The following is a 27500-nucleotide window of genomic DNA, read 5'->3' on the forward strand; positions in this document are numbered from 1 at the left end:
GACGGCCACCAACAACACTCGGCATACAAGACGCTTGTTTAGGAAACGGAACACGCTGTAGAACGGCTCAACCGACAGAAAGTACATGTTTTATTGTGGGGAAAGTATATTCACTGCAATACTCTGTGCCAAGAGTATAGCTACTCTTGCAGTATTCACTGCAATACTAGTAGTCTCATAATATAGATATTCCACTGTTACTTTCTTAGCTTACGCATGTTTTATGATAAATGCTTTTTTGTGATGTATTCCCATGCTTTTGTTCTTGCTTATTGTAAGTCGCTCTGGATTAAGAGCGTCTGCTAAATGCCTAAATTGTAAATTGTAAATTGTACTCTGTGCCAAAAGTATAGCTAGAAAGTACTCCCATTTAAAGTTTTGAAATGTATATAATATATTATTATAGTTAATGTATGCTATATAGTTTTAAAAAAATTATATATATATATATATATATAAATGTATACAGGGCTAGAAGTGGTTATTGTCTGTTTTGTAAATATTCTAAATCTCCAAGTAACTAAAGTTTATAAATAAATGTAGTGTCGTAATAGTACAATATTTGGATCTGAGATGTCGTGGAGTAGAAGTAAAAGTATTGGAAATCGGAGATACCCTTCGTAAAGAACAAATACTTCAAAATTGTACTTAATACTTAACGGGCCACTTCACCCCTTTTGCAACCAGATCTTATTTTAATGATGTTTGGGAGACAAGAAACAACGCAAGAAAAAACATGGACTTTGACATGTAAACAGAGTATTTCTACATTGACGCATTGAGGCATTTACTTATCCCATTTAGACCTGAGAAAAGATTCTACAAATGTCTTCTAAATCCTGACAGTTTTCTGAAAAACCCTATGTTTCTATGTCAGTGGTTCTCAAATATTTTCATGTCAAGGACCCCCAAGATTATATGTAATTGGCTGCCGACCCCCATCTGAAAATATGTTGTTCCAGGGACCCCCCAAGAAGCAACGATTTGAGTTAAAAACGTTTGCTCTGAAAGAATATATATTCAAAGATTTGCACCACATTTTCACGATAAAAAAAAAAATAGCAGACCTACAAGCTCGTAGCGCGGCATTCGGTGCCGCGATATGAGCTTGGAGATCTGCTATTTTTCAATAGCTAAAGTAGACTATTCTAGACTTCCCGTCTAGAATGCATGGGTTAAGTGAAATATCTGAGTACTTCTGCCACACCATCTACATGTTGATGCAGTAATAATAATAATAATAATAATAATAATAATAATAATAATAATAATAATAATAATAATAATAAGTAATCTGTCTGTCTGTTTTAATTGAATTCAGTCACCCCACGTTATGCAAATGTTTAGGATTCAAATCGTTATAGGACGGTTTTAAGTCCTACCTCTCACCCGGCCCTCGACCAATGGACATAATCTGTTACTTGTAATGACATTATAGAATAAATAATCTTTTTATTGTATCGACATGCATCAGGGAATAAAGGGGATGGCCCTAATAGGGTATTACAGACATCTGCTATACCAATCAACTTCAGTCACGCCATCCTATAGTCATATGCCACAATCCTTCGTATTGTCGCCACAATCTGCGTGTTACGCGTTATTATTATGTCATACCTGGCTGAGATTTGAGCCACCTGTGCTCTCCTGCATGTTTCAATACGCGCCACAGGGAATCCCCGCCGTCCGTCTGTCCCATCCCATCCCACTAGGCCAGTGGTCCGGGTCGGGGACCACATGGTCCTTGACGGGGGGTTCCAGGTGGTCCTCAGACTATAGACCTGAGGACGATTCTATACAAATGTCTTCTAAATCCTGTTTCTGTGTCAGTGGTTCTCAAACTATTTCAGGTCAAGGAGGCCCAGAATGAAAACCACGCGCTATAGGCCAAATGCAGGGGAGGTGGTGGGCTTATGAGCTCAATTAATATGCTCTACATGTCTCAATGGGAGAACAACCATCTACCACAGTACACGGCGCCCCTCACTTCACACGGGTGTGATTTTTGATTTCTTGTCCACATTTGGAGTTAGACTACATCATGGCAAGGTAACTACACAACCCAAAACCTCTATACCGAAGTGGTCTCGCACTTTAGGAATCTCTATGTAGCTTCATGACAGAAAACAGTCCTGCAACTTCTCTGGCTAATACTGACATCCTGAAATGTACTCTCATCTATACAAGTAGGCCTACAGGACAGCTAATCTGCAAGCTGACAAAACTAAGCTTCAGACATCCCAAAACAAACTGATACGACTACTATACTTGGGCCTAAAGTCCATGACCAACCTAATTCCAGGTTCTAACAGTAAAGTGTATCGATATAATGTAAATGTAGTTTTACTGTTTATTTGTATGCCATCTAGATACATAAATAAAAAGCGAGGCTGTGTCACACCACCACAATAATAGTAGGGATGTCCCCATCCATTTTTTTCTCGATCCGATTCCGATCATTTGATTTTGATTATCTGCCGATACAGATCTTTTCCCCCCGATCCAATATTAATATTTGTATAGAACACTTATATGCCATATCACAATAGTACAATATCCCAAATCATATCCAGTCTAATATCAAGGATATGGATATAAATATTGATATGGATGTGATAATCGGATCGGGGAAAAACCGTTAGCTCAAACTAACGCTACATAAACAGCTTTGCATTTCATCGCTGTCACTTCTGCCTCATCATCATCATCCTCATCATCATCATCCTCATCTTCATCATCATCACCCTCATGCCCTATTTCCCCCCCCCCCCCCCCCCCCCTCCCTCCCTTCATCTAAAATCTGACCCCGGGTCAGCATCAGCACATGATCCAGGGTCGGGTTCATGCGGGGGTCAACCCCGTCTTACGCTGGATGGCTGCGTAGATATGGCTACCTAATCCCTCCTTAGCGGAGCAAAGCACCGCGCAGTATTATGAGAGAGAGAGAGAGAGAGGTGGGCCTCTCTCTCTCTCTCTCCATCCATCCATCCATCCTGTATATCTGTCCTCCTCTGCATTTCTTTGCTAAACATGTGGGGGTTTTCTGAGGGGCGCTCAAACCTTTGGCTTCCCAAACAGTGTTGTTTCCGTCGGCTAATACTATGACGGAAAATGTTCGTCGACTTTTTTCACCGACAAAGACTACATAAAAACTAAGCCATGATGACTAAAACTATGACTAAATATACTGACAATTTTATCAACAAATAAAAACTAGACTAAAATGTTAGGAAGGGACTAGCCTGAGCTAATGTGTTAGGTTTCTGGTAGAGGGGCGGGTCGCGGCTGAGATTTGCGCACGCCCTGATTGGATCTCATCGATCTGTCCGTCACCCCCGGCCCCTCCTCTCCCCCCTAGTGCAGCGCTACGTCACATAATTTGGAGCGACGCCCACCCGGAAGGGTTGACTCCCAATTTTAGACCAGAGCGGCCAATGCGTTCCTCCAGGCTTTCAATTTTTGCACCAACAAAAATGAAAGCCTGGTACCGAGGCTAGGAAGGGACTAGTGGACAATAGATCCAGTATAAGTCATTTTACACTTGGTTGCATGCTGAAAATAGCAGATCTAGTGTAAAAACAGTCATTACGACGGCATCAAGGCCCGCCAAAATACATTTTAGCCGACTAAATCAACTGTAGATTTAGTCGACTAAAATCTTATGATATTTAGTCGACTAAAACTAGACTAAACACTAAAACATTCCAGGTGACTAAAATGTGACTAAAACTAAATGAAAACTATATTCAATGGCAGAAAACTCTTCGCACAGCCAAGTCAAGTACAACACAACGTCATGTGGCAGCCAAGTCTGTGGACTGTCCGTCTGTCTGTCTGTCCATCCGTCTGTCTTCAGTACTATGTCACCCCGTCTCTCCTCGGTGTCAGTACGACAGGACGTCATCGCACTGTCGTCATGTCTGTCTGGACCGCACAGAACAATGCACACACACACACACGCACAAACACACAGACACACACACACACACACACGCACAAACACACAGACACACACACACACACACACACACAAACACACAGACACACACACACACACACACACACACACACACACACACGCACACGCACACGCACAAACACGCACAAACACAGCACACACGCACAGTCTCTTGACTATCACACACAAACAGACTACAGTATATACTACTCAGACACTACTATACAACATGTTACTCTATGCCACAGAAAGGCCATAGAATCCAAAGACACTATGAGGTGCACGCACGCACACACGCACACGCACACACACACACACACACACACACACACACACACACACACACACACACACACACACACACACACACACACACACACACACACTTCCATAGTCCCATGCCTGCAGTCTTTCCGTGTTTATTCACCAAACCCAGACAAAAATGCGTTCATTGTTGTACACACAAAAACTCCTCAGTGTCCATGTATGTACATACCCATTTGTGACTCTGCAAGGGTTGAATGGTTGAATAACCAGTGGTGGGAAGAGCGCTCACATTTCCCCGCCATTGGCGTAGAATCTTAGATTTACGCCAATTGGTCTTCTATAGTGCTTATATGATCGACCAAGTCGTAATCCTACTTACATTAGCATTAATACTGCAATGTATAGTGTAGAAATACTCTGTTGTCCGGAATTCAAAATGTACTTGAGTGAAAGTACAAAGGTGTTGACATCAAAATGTACTTAAAGTACCAAAACTAAAAGTACTCATCAGAATGTACCATTTCAAGTTGTCAAATGGTATTAAAAAATATTTTGAAATCAGATTTAGTCTTAGTCAAAATCTTTTGCATAACACACCATTTAGTCTTAGTCTTATTTAGTCTTCTGAAATTGTTTAGTCTTAGTCTAGTCTTAGTCGACTAAAACATCTTAGTCTTTTAATCTATTAGTCTTTTAGTCTTAGTCTTCATGCAATGTTAATTTTGCCAGAAAAGTATTTACAGTAGTCTTTCCTATTTAGTCTTCTGAAATTGCTTTGTCTTAGACAACTAAGTATCAAAAACCTTAGTCTTATACATTTAAAAGTTTCACAGAACTTGCTGATCAATATGGTCTTCCACGTAATCACTTCTGGAAATATCTTCAAATTCGGCATTTACTTTTGACAAATGTAAGAGCTCACCCCAATATGCCGACAGAGTTTGACCTTTTGAAAACAGTGTTAGCAATATTTGGAACTGGGCATGAGGCGTCAACATATTATTCAATTATGATAGCACACCAAGGTCAGCCCTCAAGCGTAAAGAGTGTTTGGGAGGTCGATTTAAATCAATCCTTTACGGACGGTGAATGGAAGATGATTCTACGGAACTCAAAGAAGATGTCCCGTGAACTTAGAACCAGATTAGTTCAATTTAAAATAATGAATAGAGTCTACTGGACTCTGGACGAGAAGATTGTTCAAGGCTAAGCTCAGAGATAGTCCGGTTTGCTGGAGGTGTGATGAGGACCTCGGTACACTTATTCATGTATTATGGGAGTGCCCTAGGGTACAGACGCTATGGTGTGCTATCCATGACCATGAGAATATAATGCAAATCACAAACCAGGATATTCCTTATACACCGGCTCTCTTTATTCTGGGTGATCCATCGCCACTAAAACACCTCCCAGCACCTCTAGCTGACTGGATTCAAACAGCATTAATGGTGGGCAGGAAGATCATTGTTAAGGAATGGAAGTCTGAGGTTTTACCTCCAGCACATGTATGGTTCACTCAGCTCGGTACTGTGGCTGCTTTGGAGAGGTTATCCTTTAAGATGAATAATCAGTTGGATAAATATGATCTGAAGTGGGACGTGTTCCAGGTCATGTTGCAGGTCCCTTGGTGTGATCCATGGTCAGGCAATGCCCTCTTGATTGTTTATTGTATTATGATGTATGATGATGCTGCGTTTGGTCGTGTAAATAATGTAAACTATTTTCACATTTAGATTTTTCCTTTTTTTTCCCTTTATTATTATTTTTTTTTTTATCTTATCTATCTTAATTGTCTATCCATGAATACGTACTCTGCTGTTGTTGCTTGTGTTTGTATTGTAGGTCTTATGTTTTATGTGTTTGTAAAAAAATCAAAAATAAAGTACTGATCATAAAAATAAAAACCTTAGTCTTTTAGTCTTTGTCTTAGTCAACAAAATTAACACTGGTAACACGTAATTTGGAAATACGCAAGTAAAGTCGAAATGCCTCAAAATTGTACTTAATAAGTACAGTAGGCCTACACCACTGCATTAACCAAAAAGACCTGTGACAGGTCTTTTTGGTTACATGCAGTGGTGTGTAGGCCACAGGCCACAGGTCACCTGTGTCTATGTACGGGTCCGTTTGGTTACAGGCACAGCTGTACCCTGTTCAGAGTTGCATTAACACCTGGCAGACCCACTGTGGTTAGATCCAGGATTAACGTGTGTCTCGTTAAATCCATGCGTGGACAACAAACAACCACACACTGATACAATGGAGGCACACGCACACACACACACATGCACACACACACAAACTCACATGCACACACACACACACACACACACACACACACACACACACACACACACACACACACACACACACACACACACACACGGTTTGTACAGAAGCTGAAACCTTGCCAGGTGCCGAGATTTTCGTTATGCTTTTATATTCTCGTTCTCTAAATTTTTCGACATTACTCTTCAAGACCATGTGATTCTCAAGATGTTTCTGTATTATTTCAAGGACCCTCCATTTGATAAGATGTTTTTTTTTTAATCTCTGACACATATCTATGAATGTAATGTCCTTTTATAATGTGTTTCCTTTGCTTAATGTTTGATGTCAATTGAATTGCCTTGTAGAAATATGCTTCAAGTAAGCGTTAGTAATCATTGATAGAGTGTTTGTTCAATGTGTTAAGGTTAGACACTACAGGTGAATAGGGAAAAAAGTTAACTAATAGCTATTACAATGAAACTTCTCCAGTTTATTATATGCAAATTAGGCATTATATGCACTAATTTGCATACATTTCGGGACGATAAATCTGAAGATCGGATAAAGCCAGGTTCAAAATGATTGTTTCATTTAGTTGACATATTAGAGACAAAGAAAGGGGGATTTTAGATATCTCTAATATCACTCCACAAATCAGAAAATAGTGTCAAAAGGCATAAAAAAACCCATTTTCGCCATGTTTTTAGGAATAAAATGTGAATGATATATCAACAAACCCTTCTGTAAATTTCTGCAGAATATAGTTATGAATAAGACTGGAAAGTTTGGTGTATGTGAGTGCAACTGAAGTGGAGATTCTTTGTCCCAGGTAATAGGTATGAGGAAAACTCATTTTGAGAAAACGGCCTTTAAAGATTTGTATTGTAAAATTCCAAAACGTTTTATTTGAAGCCACTATTTTGAGACAACATATCTCATCCAAACCTTGGCAACAACATATCATGCCATATAACAATGGAAAGGTCTGGACCTCGAGCTGACTGTGGTTTGATCCAAATATGGTCACTTGTACCAACAACCAATCCTGAAAATAGAGGGTGGATTTTCACCCAGAAAAACGAGTCATTGGCTAAAATAAAGTACTAAAAGAAACATTTTAAATCTGTATTTTGAATGTTTATTTTGCTTTAGTTTGAAAGAAAACATGTTTAGGAAGCAAAATAGCACAAAATCTCAAACTAATCTCAGTTTTCTCTCTGTTAATCGCAAGTCTCCATTTACTGCATGTAGACATGCAATATTCAACATTCTTTGTACATTGGACTCATTTACAGCCATCAGAGCAATATCATCAGCATATAAAATAATAGTCAAATCGATGTTTTCAATTGATATACCCAAATTGGCCTGCTTGATTTCCTGGGCTAAATCATTTACATTGCTCGCTGCTGAGCAGAAATGGATTTTAAAAAGTTAAATGTAAAGATATATCGTGAACAGAAATGCCAGCTTCCTTGCTCGGATTTCGAGAGGCGTAGTTTCAGACTCTATATAACATTCAGAGATTGTGGAATTGTCTCTGGCTACGCGAGACTATACTTAGCATAACTTAGCATAGCTTGACTTAGACGACAACAGCGGTTAAGAAGCTGCAGGGCGAAACACCTAGTTGTTGCTTTTGATTTTTCTTCTTTTTATTTGTTTATTTGTTTATTTTTTTGTTTGTATTATATGTAATTTATATTATATGTAATTTATATATATATATATATAATATCCTTTATCTTATTTCAATTGTATCTATTATATTCTCTATATTCTCTATATTCACTATTCAGTGCATTGTTGCACTCTGTATTTGTTTTTATTCTGTAAAGCACTTTGAATTGACTTTGTGTGTATGAAAGGTGATGTTATATACATAAAGTTGCCTTGCCTTGAATAAGTGACAATAAAGATTATTCTGATTCTATAATAGTAATGTAATTATTTGCATTACGCTGTAAATAATTTAAATGGACCTGCACCTTTTTCCTGAAATGATATTGTTTAATTTAATTAAATTTTCATTTGTTTGTTGTTGTTGTTGTTGTTGTTATTGATTTATTAATGATTAATTTTGTTGTTATTCTTCATGTCTATGAATTGATTGCATAGGGCCTATTTGGTGTTTGACTGTACTGTATAGCTGTTGTATGTTTGTACATTTATGCGTATTGCCACGCTGCAACGGACCATATTGACAACAATAATGTATGAGGTTTGTGTTTTCTGTTACTCTTCTTTTTTATTGTATTATTATTATTACCCTTATTATTATTATAATATTTATTATTATTATTACCCTTATTATTATTATTTTCTTTTTTTTTTGTTATTTTCTTACTTGAATTAGCAAACATATGTATATGTTATACATATACTGTTTGACAGTTTTGTTAGATCTATTCATTTGTTTTAATATTTGATTCTGTAAACCATGTAGGCAATTATAAGCTTTTAGCTTCGGGCCACTCAAGTGTCCGTATAATGTGTTATGTATTGTTATACATGTGAAAGGTCCGAAATAAACTAAACTAAACTATAATAAACTATTCAATCAATCCAAAAAAAGAAAGAAAGAAAAAAGATAGTTTTATCCTCATAGCATGCATGTTTTTGTATTGACCTGTACTTTCGTTGTATACCCATTATATACATAATATACATACTGTTAATAACATTTTCAATCAATCAATCACTCAATCAATCAATTAATCCCTTAAAGGGATATTTCACTTTAAAATATATATATATTTTTTGGTCATTTTAGCGTCTACTCAGGCTTATGTGAACACCCCATAGTCCCAGACAGTTTTTTGCGAACGCAGTGAGCCACTTACTATGAGACCCTGCTGCTCATGTCTGTGTGTCTGTCTGTGTGTCTGTCCCGCTGTGACACCACCCGCCCGCCACCAGAGGGCGCAGCTGTAGCACACACACACACACACACACACAGGGCGCAGCTGTAGCACACACACACACACACAGGGCGCAGCTGTAGCACACACACACACACACACACACACACACACACACACACACACACACACACACACACACACACACGAGCTGCGTTCGCTTCCCGCGTTTGCGCGTCTTACTTGTAAGTTGCTCGATTCAGTATTTAGACATTTGATATTCATTTTAGCTGCCCCGCCCCCTTCCTATACAAACCCATTGTAACTTCAAATTCTATTTTAACCATGATAGATTCATCGAAAACACCTGACCTGTTTTCTACTGACTGATATTGTTTTTCTAATATGTGAGGGGCCGTGTTTTTTTTATTTACTGTTTCCATTTATTTTATTTTTTATATATTTATTTTATTCTTTAGTCTCTTCAGTCGCGCAGCAGACTTTTATAAAAAATAAATGAAAACAGTAAATAGAAAACACGTATTAGGATGGCTGTATCAGTCACCAGAAAAAATGATTAATCTATCATGGTTAAAATGGAGTTTGAAGTTACAATGGGTTTGTATATATATATGAAGAGGGCGGGGCACTTACAATGAATATCAAATATCTAATTACTGAATCGAGCAACTTAAAAACGGTCTGGGGTATTACATACATAAGCCTGAGTAGATGATGAAATTACCAAAAGTTTTTTTTTTAAGTGAAATATCCCTTTAAGGGTATATATATATATATATATATATATATATATATATATATATATATATAGGGAATATAATAAATAGCCAGTTCCACAGCTTCCATATCAAACTAAACAAAGCATCTATAGTGAAAATCCTCAGTGTTCATTTATATCCATTTGCAACCCCAGTGAAGTGAGCAGTGAATGTGGTATATGAGACCTGCAGACCATACTAGGCTATAGGGTCTCATCTCCCACTGTGGGAGTGGGGGGACCCCTGCTGGGCCGGGGTGGGGGTCCCTCACTCTGACCAGTGAACAAACCTTGTATCTCTGAAATGTAAACTTGTTTATGTCAATGAATGCCCGGCTAGCCTATACTTCATCTTACAAGAACGTTGCACTTGATGTAGATCGACAAGTTTCACAATTTTATTTTAAGCCGGGGGATTTTCACCATGCAGGACAATAAACTATGTTTATGTCATTTTCATAATGTCGCTGATGTCTGAGGTGGGTGGGTCTTTCAGTGACATCATAGAAGGTATCGGTTTGTTTCCCTGCCCACCTCCCTGTTTTAGAGGGGCGCTAGCCGCCAGCCCCTCCTATACTGTATATTGATTGATTGATTGATTGAAATATTTATTAACAGTTTGTAGAATTTACAGTACATTTTAAGCACAAACTCAATATAAAGACTGTTAACTGTGAGTAGCCTACACTTGTTTACAACAGGGTCCACATTGTTCAATTCATCAAAACATTTAGAGACATACAAATAGACACTTTATATGTAGCTAAAGAACAGAACAGGAATTCATCATATAGGAAGCAAAAAGGGAAAAGATACATATACAGTGAGGGGAAATGGGGGGTGGTGGGGTGGGGGGGATTCAGATTTTACAGAGGCCAGTTTCGAATTGCAGCCATCCGTAGGTGCCCTTTGAGAGCGGTTTTGAAGGAGTCAAGGGATTCACATGTCTTAATATACAGGTTTAATGTTTGTTTTTAGTTCAATGTTTGTTTTAAAAACGCCATTGACAATGAAGGGGAAATGTACGTAATCTTGTCCCTATAACACAAACATTAAATGCCATTAACAATAAAGATAATTTAATGTTTGTGTTGGCACCGTTTGTTTTACATCACCAATGGTGATGTAAAACAAACGGTGCCAACATAAACATTACATTATTTTGCCAGTGGGTGTCTGGGCTCTTGGACACCCCCGGAGTTGACGCCGTTGAACACCATGATATCTATATGATATCGTTTTTTTGTGAAATTTCACGTTGAAATATTACATAAGGATAAGGGTATACCTGAAGTTGCCATGTGTTGTTGTATACATTCATATATTTTGATGAGAAATACTTTTTATGGAATATATTACATTGGGTAAAATATACAAAAACAATCTAAAACTTTCATGAATGAAAAACAAATGTTTAAGAAGTATAGTGAAAATAGCATACTGCGTCGACGCATACTGCGTTGTGAGCTTTATACAGTAGATCTGCTATTGTCACCATGCAGTTTGGGGTCCCGAGCGAATTTATTTTCTGGGTCTTTTAGGGAACCATAGAGTGTTTAATTAACAGATAAATTAGTTAGCGTGCTGTGTGTGGGTCTGCAGGCCTATCAGAAATGAAAACAGGTTCTCATTGGAGATGAATACATATTTAGAAAACATATTAAGTTCCTTCCCTTGTAGGCTATAGACTGACATCCAAGTGGCTATATGAGAAAACGTGTGAACTTAAAAGAAAGATTCCAATTGGCACTCCGTTTAGTCATGGCTTTTAGCTTAATTGGCAAAGTTACACAAATAAATAAATAACGACCTCAATAGCCTTCTCTCTCCAGGCAGGTTCCAAAAAATATATAGTTTTGTATATATATACTTTCAAACACAGCAACTTAACGTTCATCAGGTGGCATTATTCCCAATCTGAGAACCCACCTTCAAAAAAAGGAAAAACAGCGTCCTGAGTCAACAGAGTACAATACTCCCAACTCACCGTGGTTTCTATTTGTATAAACTGTCTACAGTTTTAAACCAATTTCATATCAAGGTTCCATTATTTGATTCACGGACTACCATTTGATGACATTTAGCCTCCCCGATCCTAAACTAAATAATATTTTGTTTGTCGTTGGATAAGATTTTGTCCACAATTCCATGCTGTCCTTGATGTTTACCATTGAGAGAAAACAGGCAAAGTTCAAAATAACAATTATTCTACTTTCTCTAATTGTGTGGTGTAAATGAAGTAATGCAGATGCATGTTTAACAATAATGTAACTAGTCTTGAGAAGTTGAGAGTGTAATATTTTACACTTTGGGCATATTGTCGCACAGAATATATTGCATGCATGCATGCTGGCTTTGCCAACTCAGAACGTTAGGGGAAAGTTATTTGTGCATTTTAGTATCTGAAACTAAACTTAATAGACAAGTGATATGTTTAGCAGTCTATATTGTTGCATGAGGTTATAAGTCTAATAATTAGTCAAGATTGTGCATGATTCATTGACTCCAGAGATCTCAAGCATCCCCCCCTTTTGCTGAGTGCGTGCGTGCGTACGTGCGCGCGCGTGCGTGTCCTGCCTCGTTGCGTGTCATGCGTGATCAGTTTGAAAACCTGACTAAACTAATTGGTGTGGGGGGCACACACACACACACACACACACACACACACACACACACACACACACACACACACACACACACACACACACACACACACACACCCCACCACACCACGCGTGACAAACAAAACGCCTCAACCATCCAACTTTCCAAACTCATCTCGTCACTAATGACAAGCTGTTAAACATTACACTTTATGTCCTAGTGTTGTATTATCATCATCATATTCTGGGAAATAAAACGCATGTGGTATTATTATTATTACTTAGTAAAATATAAAGTAAAAGTAGTAATATGAAAAGTATTAAAAGTTAATGCAAGTGTTTATAGGCAATGCATGTGCAAATGTATTGGCATCAAGTAGAGGCTACCTAAAAGTTAAATTAGCTTCTATGCTTAGCTATACTCATTATGATTAAGATTTTCTGAAGTAGGCCTATATTATATTGTAATAGAATAAACTTTACTAAATAAACTTTAGGCCTATATATATATGCCTAAAGTTTAGCAATGAAAACACGCAAGCAAAAAAACTATATAGGCTAGCTCAAAATTGTACTTGAGTAACAAATAGTACATGCACACACGCACGCATGCGCACACACACACCCACACGCACGCACACGCACGCACACACACACACACACACACACACACACACACACGCACACAGAGGACAAAATGTTCACAGATGGTCATTTAAAAAAAGAGAGCATTTTAAGCATAATGGTGGGAGTATATATATTGTGTTTTCACAAACAACTGAATGGAAGAATGCAGGTGTCCGCAACAATACAAAACCCCTCGCTTATCAAACCACAAACCTTCGAAATAAGTTCTACACCTAATAACAGACAATGAGATATAGAATATAGGCCATGTTATTTGTAGATAACTCGTGATGTCTGTGATGGACTTTGTGTACATTAAAGTTGTTCGGCTTCATCAATGTCAATATTTCGATGTATACTAATCGAATGTATCTTATATGCGGGGGGGGAAGTTATAGGCCTATACGTGGCGCGACCATCCTCTAAGACTGCAGAAATAAATGTGTATATATATACATATATATAATGACTGCAAAACACTGACTAGATTATATTATTCGTTATAAATTATATATGATTATAGAAGAAGAGTTGAATTGTTTGGTCTTCTCAACATTTCCAAATAACAACTCCACAAAACAAGTTACCATTCCTGGGCTGTTCATTTTCTGATTAATTGAAAATGGAGGACCCTGATGTAAACAAGTCTTAGTGCTTTTTCTGGTTTTATCCTCGTATAGCAGTTTTTGTGTTGACCTGTAGGCCTACTTTCGTTGAACTGTACCCATTCTACAAACTGTGGAAAAGAAATCCAATCAATCAATCATTCAATCAATCAATCTCTACACCATGCAACCAGAACGAAAGATATATTTATTTATTTAAGTATAGAGGGTATTTATGTTGCTTTTTTTTTAAATACAGAATTCTGTATATGGGATGGGTGTGTTGATCAAATAAAACTAAACTATAAGATTTGTTTATATGAGTGAGTGGGAGGTTTGAATTGAAAACATTATTATTATTGTTTATTTTTGTTTGTTTTTATTCTGGCCGATAAAGACGTTTAACGTGCAGAGATGAATGGACTGTCTGGTGTTTTGGTCGACCTTAAGAGACCAGCAAAGATTATTTTCTTTTATATAAAAGAGACAAGAACAGAAAAGCATTCTAAAAGAAAATGCTTTCAACCCCCCCCCCCCCTCTCTCCCCTCTCTCTCTCCCCCTCTCTCTCTCTCCCCTCTCTCTCTCTCTCTCTCTCTCTCTCTCTCTCTCTCTCTCTCTCTCTCTCTCTCTCTCTCTCTCTCTCTCTCTCTCTCTCTCTCTCTCTCTCTCTCTCTCTCTCTCTCTCTCTCTCTCTCTCTCTCAGACGTTAAAAAATATTGACAGCGGGCGCGCACGCGAACACAAGAGAGAGAGAGAGAGAGAGAGAGAGAGAGAGAGAGAGAGAGAGAGAGAGAGAGAGAGCATCATCTTGAGAACTGCCATGATTTGCCACAGGTTGTGGCTTTTTATTCACGATTAGCCTTGAAGTGAACATATAAAGGAAACTCCGCAAACAAGCCCAACAGCCAAAATATATATACACATAGGCCTATATAAAATATAATGAACGCTATTAATGCATGCCGTTCACCTGCTAAAAGCACTGTGCGCTTCGTGCAGGACTGACTGCGAAAAACATGCTTCAAAGATGACATGTATATATAGAAATGAATTATTATAGCCTACTATAGTTTCTCTGGTTATACTTCAGTCAATTTATTCGTTCACTCTGAAATTGTAACTCGAAGGGTGTTGAATTATCAAATGGACACTATCCGGATGATAATGATCATTTAGACAGCTTTCAATGACATTTAAAAATAAAAATAACTAACGAACTCACTAAAAGAAACAATTTGGACCTCATGGGCACACACACACACACACACACACACACACACACACACACACACACACACACACACACACACACACACACACACACACACACACACACACACACACACACACACACACACACACACAGCTTAAATTGTCTCACCGCAATAATCAATTATTGCACATGAGAACACTTTCATTGAAAGAATAAATTTGAAAGCGAGGAAATATCCTCCTAAACTATCATGTGATTAATTCTAAGAACGGTCTGTTCTCATGATCTCCATGAGGCTCAACCCCAATATAAAGTGACAGTGTTTTTATATGAGCAGAGCCACTGAAATATGATGTAATATAGCCTATCAGTAGCTAAGTATAGCTAAGTATACATATATTCAAGTGCTGTACTTGTACAATTTGGAGGTATAGTCCTATTATGTGTATACTTTATGAGTACTTTTGCTTCTACACCACTATACATCTTTGACCCAAAATATTGTACTTGTATTACTCCTCTACATTTATTTGAAAACGGTATATACAGTTACTTTGTAGATTTTTACTAAATATGACAAAATATAAGTGTTACAACCGTGATTGTTGTTAATGGATGATTGTTTGTTTGTTTGTTTGATTGATTGAATACTTCTGTCAGAAATGTAATCAGTACAGGGTACAGTCAAACAGAAATGTAATCAGTACAGGGTACAGTCAAACAGAAATGTAATCAGTACAGGGTACAGTCAAACAGAAATGTAATCAGTATACAGGGTACAGTCAGACAGAAATGTAATCAGTACAGGGTACAGTCAGACAGAAACGTAATCAGTACAGGGTACAGTCACACAGAAATGTAATCAGTACAGGGTACAGTCACACAGAAATGTAATCAGTACAGGGTACAGTCAAACAGAAATGTAATCAGTACAGGGTACAGTCACACAGAAATGTAATCAGTACAGGGTACAGTCAAACAGAAATGTAATCAGTACAGGGTACAGTCAAACAGAAATGTAATCAGTACAGGGTACAGTCAGACAGAAATGTAATCAGTACAGGGTACAGTCAAACAGAAATGTAATCAGTACAGGGTACAGTCAAACACATGTCCAATTGGACCACTGAAAAAAGTCCATGCAATGTATTTTCGTTCTGAGGTCCTGGGTATTCATAATCTTGACATGAAAAATAACAACACAATTTCAAATCATCATAAAAGGTAAAAATAGCAAAAAAGGTTGGGGAACAAAGAAGGGGAGGTGCCCCCCCCCCCTACCCCCTTAGTGACTATACCCCCACGGTGCAGGGGTATAGTCACTAAGGGGTGGGGGGTAATCATTTCCTCTCCCTTTGGCCTATAAAGGTGGATTTTCAGGCCTGTTTTAAAGGACGCCTGGGATTTACATTTTTTGAGGGAGGGAGTCAGGGCATTCCACACTTGGGTGGCAGTGCTGTAGAAGGAGAATTTGCCCATGTTTGTTTTGAAAGTGGGTGGTACCAGATCATTGTTCTCGCTTCCTCTTGTATTGTGGCTGTGGGAGTCGCTCACTTTTTTGAGGTATAGTTTGTCAGGTATGCATATAGAGGGAAAAGCTGCATTTACTATTTGAAATGTCAGTCCCAATTTCAATTGCTTAACTCTGTTTTCTACCCGGAGCCACCCCAAGACTATCAAAATGGGTCATGGGCCCCAGACCGAGGAGTAGTCGAATTTGTTTGTTGCTGTTAATAATCGTCATGTTTAGCATACACAATATCAGAATAAACAAAATATAATAAAGGATATACAACAAGACCAAAGTCCAACAAGACCAACAGGTCAAAGTCAAATACATGCAGGCCTACAACTTGTTTCAATGAATAAAAACGTTGTTTTTATTCTGTAGGCCTATACTACATTAATGAAATATAAAGGCCCTGCTATAGCCAGTGGTGTCAAAAGTACTCTGTATTCAAAATGTACTTGAATAAAAGTACAAAATGTAATAAAACTATAAAAGTATAGGCTTATAGTCTACTCATTATGCGGAATGTCCCGTTTCAAGTTTTTAAATATGAAAACTCTTTTGAAAATAGCCGATCTATACAACAAGGGCTGAAGTGGTAAATTATACTATAAATCCACAAAGTATATAACTAAAGTTTTCAAATAAATGTAGTGGAGTAAAAGTAAAAGTGTTGGAAATTGGAAGTACTAAAATGAGGAAAGTATATGAATTCTTTTTTTGGTGCAATCCTTTTATATTATGTTCCCTGCAGACTGCAGGGAAGATCATAGGGGTAAGACACCTCCCCTCTCTGAAGTCTATTTATGAGATGAAGATCATAGGGGTAAGACACCTCCCCTCTCTGCAGTCTATTTATGAGATGAAGATCATAGGGGTAAGACACCTCCCCTCTCTGCAGTCTATTTATGAGATGAAGATCATAGGGGTAAGACACCTCCCCTCTCTGCAGTCTATTTATGAGATGAAGATCATAGGGGTAAGACACCTCCCCTCTCTGCAGTCTATTTATGAGATGAAGATCATAGGGGTAAGACAACTCCCCTCTCTGCAGTCTATTTATGAGATGAAGATCATAGGGGTAAGACACCTCCCCTCTCTGCAGTCTATTTATGAGATGAAGATCATAGGGGTAAGACACCTCCCCTCTCTGCAGTCTATTTATGAGATGAAGATCATAGGGGTAAGACACCTCCCCTCTCTGCAGTCTATTTATGAGATGAAGATCATAGGGGTAAGACACCTCCCCTCTCTGCAGTCTATTTATGAGATGAAGATCATAGGGGTAAGACACCTCCCCTCTCTGCAGTCTATTTATGAGCAGGCTACATTAAAACAGGCTAAAGAAAATCGTCAGTGATGTTACCCATGTTTTAAATGGCGAGTTTGTACTTCTGCCCTCTGGGAGAAGATACAAAGAACCAAAGTGGAAGTACATCAGATTTTTTTTTAAATCGTTTGTACCAGCATCAACTAAGATGCTGAACGAGGCTCTGAAACAGCAGTACATGTGAGGCTAGATTATCCACATCATGTGTGCAAATGTGTAATGTTTTATGTGCGTCTGTAGCTGGGGTGAAAGCCCAAGACCAATTACCCCTGTGGACAAAATAAAGTTTACCTTGACCGTGACCTTGAAACTATTCAATTAATCAATCAAATATCTCAAAATTGTACATAAGTAAATGTACTGAGATCATATTAATATTGTCCAACTGTCCATATCATGGTGCATTTGATTATACACAAATCATGCAGTCGCCAACAAACCTTTTCAGTGGTGGAAAGTATAACTACACACTAAACCCAACCCAAGCGTTTAGGTTATAAACTGTTTTAAACACATATTTGTAACACTTTTTAAACGTGTCACAGTGTTTAGATTATAAACAGAAGCACATGTTTAATCGCCTGTAACACTTTTTAAACACATAAACGTGCTTAGTTTTTACAATCAAAGTCAGTCATATAGGTGTTTAGAATTTGAACACTATAGGTGTTCTCGTGAGGTGTTTGACTGAACTCGTGTTCTACTGTATTGTATGACCATTAATAAACATTTGGCATTTTATTATTACACACATGGTGTTTAGGTTTAAACGCGTCACATGTTCCAGGGATTTACTTATGTACAATTTTGAGGGTTTTTTTTGTTTTACTTGAGTATTTCCAATTTCCAGTATACTTTTACTTGTACTCCATTACAGCAGAGGCAAATACTCCACTACAATTATTTGAAAACTTTAGTAGTTTCAAACTATATGTATATGCTATACATTTTGGCCATTTGAAATAGTCGGTCTAAAATCCCCCAATGTGTGTGTGAGCATGTAGATCTGCTTTTTTCATTATACATTGCTCATATAATGAATGAAATGCTGCTGGGAATCTGGGATGCAACGGCAAGCGACACCACGCGTGACCACTCCCACACACTGGGTAAATAATAATCACTTTTAATATTCATGCATGAAATGACATTATTGCATCATTCATTCAAACCAATCTGCAGTTTATTTGAATTCTCGCGATGCCGGCATGCTGACTTGATCACGAGGCCTACACGCTCAACACACACCCACCGTCCCACCCACCCACACGCACGCACGCACGCACGCACGCACACAGCGTTCTCGCCACAGCAGAGCAGCAAAGATTATATACGCATTTGGCGAATTGGCGGACTGTCGCGGACACATAATCATATTGTTCATGTATTGCTCTGTTTGAACAATTTGCCTACAACAATAATTGTCCAATATAACAATAGACCATATCGTACATAGGGTTTCTTTACCAGCAGCTGGAAAAATGCTTTCAAAGTTGGACCCCCAAACATATAATTGTATCTTCTCTTAAACCAAATAAGGATTCAACTGTCTATAATTAAATCCACTTGAAATGATTGCAAGGCAGCTTCAGTGACAGCTTCAACATTAATCTACATGAATCAATGACGGTTTAATTCAATGAAACTGGTTCAAATAAACAATTTGCCTGCAAATCCGTGAACTAAGAAATAACAACGTTATTTCAACCAAGATAGGCCTACTTTAACAACATGGCCATAAGGCCCAGATATATAGGCCCTGCAGCTATAGGCCCAGGCCCCAGGTACTGCAGAGCTGAGATCATATACTGTTGTCACGGTGCATTTGGTGAGATGATAAACAAAGCATGAAGCAGTCGTCAACAAGCGATATAAGCAAAAGGGTGCACAGCACAGCGGTCGTTGTGAGGTGCCAGGCTATGCCAGCCAACGGGAAAGTTCATAAATATAGCCGCACACTCATAGCTGCCAATAATGCATAAGGTTTAATGCAGAGGACACTTGCATGATGAGACACCGACGTTTCGGATAGATAATACTGCCTAAGCTTCCTCAGGGTGATACAGTATAACAGCCTTTTCTTTTCGCAGATAAGTAAGCCTGGGACCGAGGCTATAGGTGTCTTTGCCAATCAGCACTGCAGGGACTGACAATCAATCAACAGCCCTGTGCTATGCTGGTGCATGCGGGAAAAAAGTCGTCAACATTCATATTTATATCATATGTTGCAATATAAGTCAATTTGAGACTCGGTGATATTTTCCTAAACCAGAGAGGCCCATGTATACATTCTTCTCACCATCTCCATAGGTGTACAGGCCTCCATAAGAGCTCAAATACAGCCCACGTTGGTCAACACTTTACACTGGCCTGCAGGCACCACACAGGCTTATATATAATACAATATATCACGAGTTCATCACCTAAGACCTGGTTAAAATAACAGACGACCTACAAGCATAAATAGCACACACACAGAGAGAGAGAGAGAGAGAGAGAGAGAATTGGAACGAACAAAAGGAAGACAAGACTCGCCCCTTTACCAACTCGCCCCCGCGAAATCTGTTAATGTATAGTTAACAGTACATTTTTGTGTTTCCCTCCCTTCCTGAAATCTGAATATCATGTGACAGAGACGGTGACTGCTTAATTAAGTTAATTTTATAGGACTTCTAGCAGTTATATTTTATTAAACACATTTCTTCCATGTAGTATCTATAGCCCATGTTTTGTAATGGCATCAATCATGATGCTATAGTATTATGCCCATGGCCATGGATATGCAGAGTGAACTTAAACATTATAAATGAATACCTTTTATATAATCGCCGACATGAATTTATGTTTGTTATTTACAGTAGTGGGCGAGATGGAAAAGGGAAAAGCACCTGTTACCACGGGAAATTATACCTGTTCCGACAAAAGCGTTTGGGAAAATAAATAAATATACATGTGGGAATACCTCTATTTTCAAGGTGGTCAATTGCACACATATAGGCCTATACAGGTGAATGAGACGTGCCAATCATCATCATCAATCTTTAGCGGTCTTTTGGAGTTTGATGAGTGTTGCTTAAATTCATTATGATTGAATGTTGATGAATTGAACAAGGTGGACCCTCTTGTAAACAAGTGTAATGCTTAATTGGGTCGTCCACTCACAGTTAACTGCAGTCTTTGTATTGAGTTTGTGCTTGAAATGTACTGTGATTCTGCAAACATATTTCAATCAATCAACCACTGCAGGAGTAGATAGCCTGGCCCACAGGCTATAGAGGGGCGGGGTATATATAGCGCTGCAACGCCGCATATGGAGCAATGTGCTGGATTGGTTCACCGCGATCTGAGCGCCCGCCCCGTGCAGCGGATCAAATTCCATGAAACACATTCATGGTATTAGTTTTTTTTTTTTCAATTACACCCACACAACCCCGTTTCCTGAAAATGTAAATGGGAAACCAAAAAATAGGAGTATTTATTTACTTAATTGTATGACCCATGATAAAAATGTGTCCGTGACCCAAAATTGGGTACCAACCCACTGTTTGGGAAACAGTGGTCTATACACAGTACAGACAGACACAGACACAGACACAGACACAGACACAGACACAGACACAGACAGACAGACAGACAGACAGACAGACATACCTATATTATATATAGATATTATAATCCTACCTGTGTTTCGGACAGATTCAGTTGTCTGGCCAGATCTGTCCTCTCCCGTCCCACCACGTATTGACACCTCTGGAACTCGAGCTCCAGGCGGTACAGCTGCTCCGCCGTGAAGGACGTGCGCGTGCGTTTGGGACGGTCCAGGTCCAGACCTTTAGGAAGCACGATCTCCCTTATGGTGCCTTTGGCGTCTGTAATAGTACAAACAATCATTTATTTGATTTTTTTTTTTGTATTTTTACAAAATATGATTATTTGTATGTCTTGATGTATATGTTCTGATGAATTGAAAATGGAGGACCCTGATGTAAACAAGTATTCTTTTTCTTCTTCATGGTTTTATCCTCTTTTTGTATTGACCATGTACTTTCGTTGAACTGTACTCATTCTACAAACTTTCAAACTTACAATTTCTAAATCAATCAATTGATGTTAACAACTCAAAGGAGCTTTATATTGAGAAGAAAACATGTTGCTCAGATGAATCAGAATCAATCTTTATTGTCACATCACATAACGTGGGTGAAATTCTTGCTATACAAAGCAACTGTCAAACAATCTACAGTGGTTGGCGGTAGGTATAGGCCTCCAGCATTGTGAGCTATGTCAGTCGTGTTGCAACTTCGAGGAACTGCATGGCTTATAGGCCTACTTACAAAAGCACGAATGTTTTGCATTTGCTGTTAGAAAGTATATATACAATAGCCTACAATACATGTTGACAATTAAGGGTAGGCCTACAGCTTGGTATAAAGCTTTTTAGAAACAAACAAATCTTTAAAACCAAAACCAATCTTTAAGTCACTTTTGGGACAAACAGCAATTCTCCCTATCAGTATCCTATAATATAAAGCTGCATGGGAATTCCAAAGCCTTTAAAGGTATTATTATGCAGCGGTGCATGCACTGACTGTGGTCTATATGTCAAAGGTAGCCTATATACTATAGCTTTGTAGAAGGTTTTTTTTTTTTGCGAATCTTATTATTATAAGTTGTAGCGGTGCAACCATGTATAAGACTCGGACAACTTACGTGCAATTTAAAATCATTGTATTTCCTATATATGCGGTTTAACAATACTACTAAACAGGTAACAAATTTGAGGTGGAACAATGTGAGTTTCAAACAAATCAAAATCTGAAGGCAGGTGTCACAGTGCGTGCCTAATAAGCACTGATTAGGGAGGACACATGCATGGTGTGAATGGTCATTGTCCAATTGTCTTTAAACAGTGCTTTATGGTGCATTTCAATAATGCAAACTATATCTTCAACATGAGTTTAATTCACGTTGCTGAACGGAGTTGTCACATGTTTGTTTACTGCAGCGTTGAGTTGAAACGAAGGTTATCTTCAGGGAATACACGAACCCCTGCGTATATAGGCCGTCTGTATAGATTGCTGCGAGCTGACATCTGAAAGGTTGTTGGAAGTATCTCTGCTGCATTGTTAAATATTTAAAAAGTGCTTATTTACAACAACCCTGCTGCCAAATGCGTTAGAGGCCTATGTGGGGTTTGAGCTCAAATAACACGCACACGCCAACACGCACGCTCGCGCGCACACACACACACACACACACACACACACACACACACACACACACACACACACACACACACACACACACACACACACGTCACACACACACACACACACACACACACACACACACACACAGTCACACACACACACACACGCACACACACACAGTCACACACACACTTTGTCACAAACACGCAATGCAATCGCCAATCCAAACTATGTGATTTATATTATCCAGATTCTAGTTGGATTATAGTTTTAGCAATCTGAACAAGGCTCAGGAATGTGATTCAAACCTGATTTGTCAAAAATACGTTTTGTTTTTTTGTCATAAGCGTGCATGATGTCCACACATCAAAGGGCCAATGAGAAACTGCGCAGCCCAATAACGCAGCCATTATTAACTTGATTGGCTGCCGATATGCTTACGTCACTGACTGTGCCGTAGACCTAATGTGAATCAATCTATCTATCTATCTATCTATCTATCTATCTATCTATCTATCTATCTATCTATCTATCTATCTATCTATCTATCTATCTATCTATCTATCTATCTATCTATCTATCTATCTATCTATCAGGAACGAAAAGTGACCATTAAGCCTATATCTAAACCAACATTTGGGACACTTTGGGATTTTGAAGATTATTTAATTCTATATGTCTTCGATGGAACTTCAGAAGATAAGAAAATAGTTTGATGTGTGCGCACTGCACACACACATTGGAAATGTGGAATGGTTGTTCTTTAACAGCCGTCCCATGCTGTGGGTCTTCGAAAAGTATAGGCTATATCAATTATGTACCAATAATGCAATGTAGAAATACGAAATATCTGTTTACAAACTAACAAGTCCGAGTAAAAGTACAAATGTATTGGCTAAATAAAAGTATAGCTATAGTACTCATTGTGCAGAGAATGTCCCATTTAAAGTTTTCAAATGTATTAAAAATCTGTTCAAAATAGCCAACCTGCATATCTGCTATTATTAATCAAAATAAAATAATTGTAGTCGAGTAAAAAGTATATAGGCTATTTGCCTCTGAGATGTAGTGGATTAGAAGTAAATTAGTGACATTTGAAAATACCTATTAAAGTAAATGTAGCCACTTGTTACTTTAGAAGATCGTCTCCAGCGAAATGATGGAGAGTTAGCCACCAAATGGACCCTTATCTTGAAAGCGTGAAATGAAAATGGTTTCATTTTACACTCTCAAGAGTCAACTATATTGTTAAACATCTGCATGATTTCAAGTCAATACACAATTATAGAATGTAGAATCATTGTTATTATTTGATCAATGTTATTGCCTGTTAGCTCTACCATGCACGCACCACCAACACAGCATGTCTTATATCCAATGACAAAATATTCTTTAGGTCTGGGTCTGAGAGTCTAAATGTCATCAAATGGGGTGGTCCGTGGGACCGTGGCTCGTACAGAATATATAATATAGACATTGATATGAAAAGGGTTGAAAACCACTGCATGCGTGTTGGGTTTAAACTCTGAATAGCCTATACACACATTTTACTGCAATGAGCTTTCCGTCTCCATGTGGAAGTATTTTTTATAAGCACCTGTAGGCTACATTTCAGTTATATGTGGATGTGCGTGCTTCCCTTTGGACGACTATTTCTGCCTTTAGATATTGTTGCACATGCACCCTCGGGATTTATACCCCCCCCCCCTCTCTCACACATGGCATGTATTCTATAAAAGCACTGCACTGTCCACATGCACGCACGCACGCACACACACACGTACACACACACACACACACACACACACACACACACACACACACACACACACACACAAACACACACTCCAGAATACATGCACCTCTGGGCGATTAGTTTAATAATATGTTTAACATAAATAGAATCTTGTTGTTGACAGTCATAATGCATAATGCAATGTATATTGTCACTTATAGGCTATAGCCTATACGTGTGTAACGTAACGTATATGAGTAATAATAATAATAATAATAATAATACGCATTGCCCGCAGCGCAGCAGCGTCTGTGAATCGTGAATAACGCTTGGATTATAAAGCGCGTGCGCGTTCACTCAGTGACCTGACCCCTGGGTGACCCCGCCCCGCCCGCGCCATGGATCTGCTCTGAATAAATCCTTATAGCGGTTATTTCACTGACTCTATGGGACTGTCACTCTGAGATAGCAAATGGAACCAAATGGACCCGTGACTTGCCTTGAACTATGAACTTATAGTTACAGATGGGACATTCTGAATGAGCTATATCGCCCTGTATTGTGGAATTTATATAGGCTAGTATAGGCTATTGCACTGCCTGATAATTCGGGTGACTATAAATAACGAAATCAATCCTTGGTTTACTTGACTCTGAGAGTGTAACACATAGAACCAAATGGACCTGTACGGGTCTACTTGGTTAGAATGACCAAATGGACCTCACAGGCATATGCAAAGGCTAAACTTATGTAATTTATATAGCATTTTACATAGCATTCTATAGTGGATAGATAATATTCTGTTATGGATGTTAGGTTAGCTTGCTTATTATTATTATTCTTGCATGACTATTTCAATTTGTTTTTGCTTTACTGTAAATCGCTCTGGATTAAGAGCTTGCTTAATGCTATTGTACATTGTAAGGGTCCATTTGGTTCCATTTGTTACACTCTCAGAGGTACAGACCTGTAAGGGTCCATTTGGTTCCATTTGTTACACTCTCACAGTTACAGATCTGTAAGGGGTCCATTTGGTTCCATGTGTTCCACTCTCACATGCAGTTACAGATCTGTAAGGGGTCCATTTGGTTCCATGTGTTATACACTCTCACAGTTACAGATCTGTAAGGGGTCCATTTGGTTCCATGTGTTACACTCTCACAGTTACAGATCTGTAAGGGGTCCATTTGGTTCCATGTGTTACACTCTCACAGTTACAGATCTGTAAGGGGTCCATTTGGTTCCATGTGTTACACTCTCAGAGTTACAGACTTGTAAGGGTCCATTTGGTTTCCTGTTATACACTCTCAGAGTTATGATTTCGAAAACACAGGACATGATGTTAAGTCCAAAGTGCCTCAGAGTTACACAATTATGGTTCTAAATTAAATAATTCTATATGAATATGTTGGTTGATATAATGGTTGGTCAATAAATGAATGTGGTAACTTTTATAGCAGCAAGTATAAGCATATAGTCACAATATTCACAAAATATCACAAGATATTTCTTATTTATGATAATAATCACGACGAGCAGGCTATATAAGGCCTGCCCATAATACAAAAATAATATAAATCAATACATCCGCTATATAACAGTCATGCAGGAAAGTTTAGAAAAATATATAATCATATTAAAAAACATCCTTGATAAATGGACTCTAAATTGAACTATTATTATTATTATTATTAATAATAATAATAATAATTGCTGATATATATATATATATATATATATATATATATATATATATATATATATATATATATATATACATATATATATATATAAATATACAGTTCATGGGCCTAGAATTGTCGTCATGAAATCTGTAAATTTGTAGAAAATGTGTTATAGAATAAAGTTTCACTTCTCACCACCAGTAACATATAACCTATAGAACATTCCAACTATTAGATTGACACGCTTTGCATTCATAACATAACTGTATTGATGTAAAAGCTCGTTCCATAATAATACACGTTATGCATAATAACATAATGCATAATACTGTAAAATATGTTTACATTATTATGCATTATACACCATATAGGCCTGTGCAGAACTCAACGTATAGAGGTAAGCTTGTGCATTTGTATGCATTTTATATTTACAATGTAATGTGTAATCATACATGGACATTATAATGTCCTGTCAACGCTTGTATTACATGCCTATTATAAGCTACTCTTTGTGCATAAAATATCACCAATATTAAGCTAGATGCACACACTAAAAACACATTGGTTCGTCAATGATTCTTGGCTGTATATTGCATCATTTTTGTGCATGGATCATTGTAGCAGTGTGGTGTATGTGTTTAGATAATAGCAGTGTAGTTTTTAGATAATAATAAAGTATAATGCATTGATTTGACATGGTGAATGGGTTTTGTTTGTGATGTGTTTAACTTTAAAGTCCTCCATTTAACCCCATTAAGACCTGCGGCCGATTGTACACTACGAAATGCCTTCTATAATTCTGTAGGCCTACAGTTGTCAAAAATGCCACCCTCGATATCTATATAA

At 38.1% G+C, this 27500-nt stretch overlaps 1 protein-coding gene across 1 annotated transcript in view; it reads right to left on the reverse strand.

Moving 5' to 3' along the window:
* Positions 1-27500, reverse strand: part of vax2 (ventral anterior homeobox 2) — a gene marked incomplete at both ends in the record, with an annotated part of 39038 nt that overhangs the window by 10083 nt on the left and 1455 nt on the right. Inside the window, one exon of the mRNA XM_083789573.1 lies at positions 21706-21893. Coding sequence (XP_083645699.1) covers positions 21706-21893 — 188 coding nt within the window. The remainder of the gene's footprint in view (positions 1-21705; positions 21894-27500) is intronic.

Source organism: Protomyctophum parallelum (genome assembly GCF_964188405.1).
Source record: "Protomyctophum parallelum genome assembly, chromosome: 18".
Lineage (NCBI taxonomy): Eukaryota > Metazoa > Chordata > Actinopteri > Myctophiformes > Myctophidae > Protomyctophum > Protomyctophum parallelum.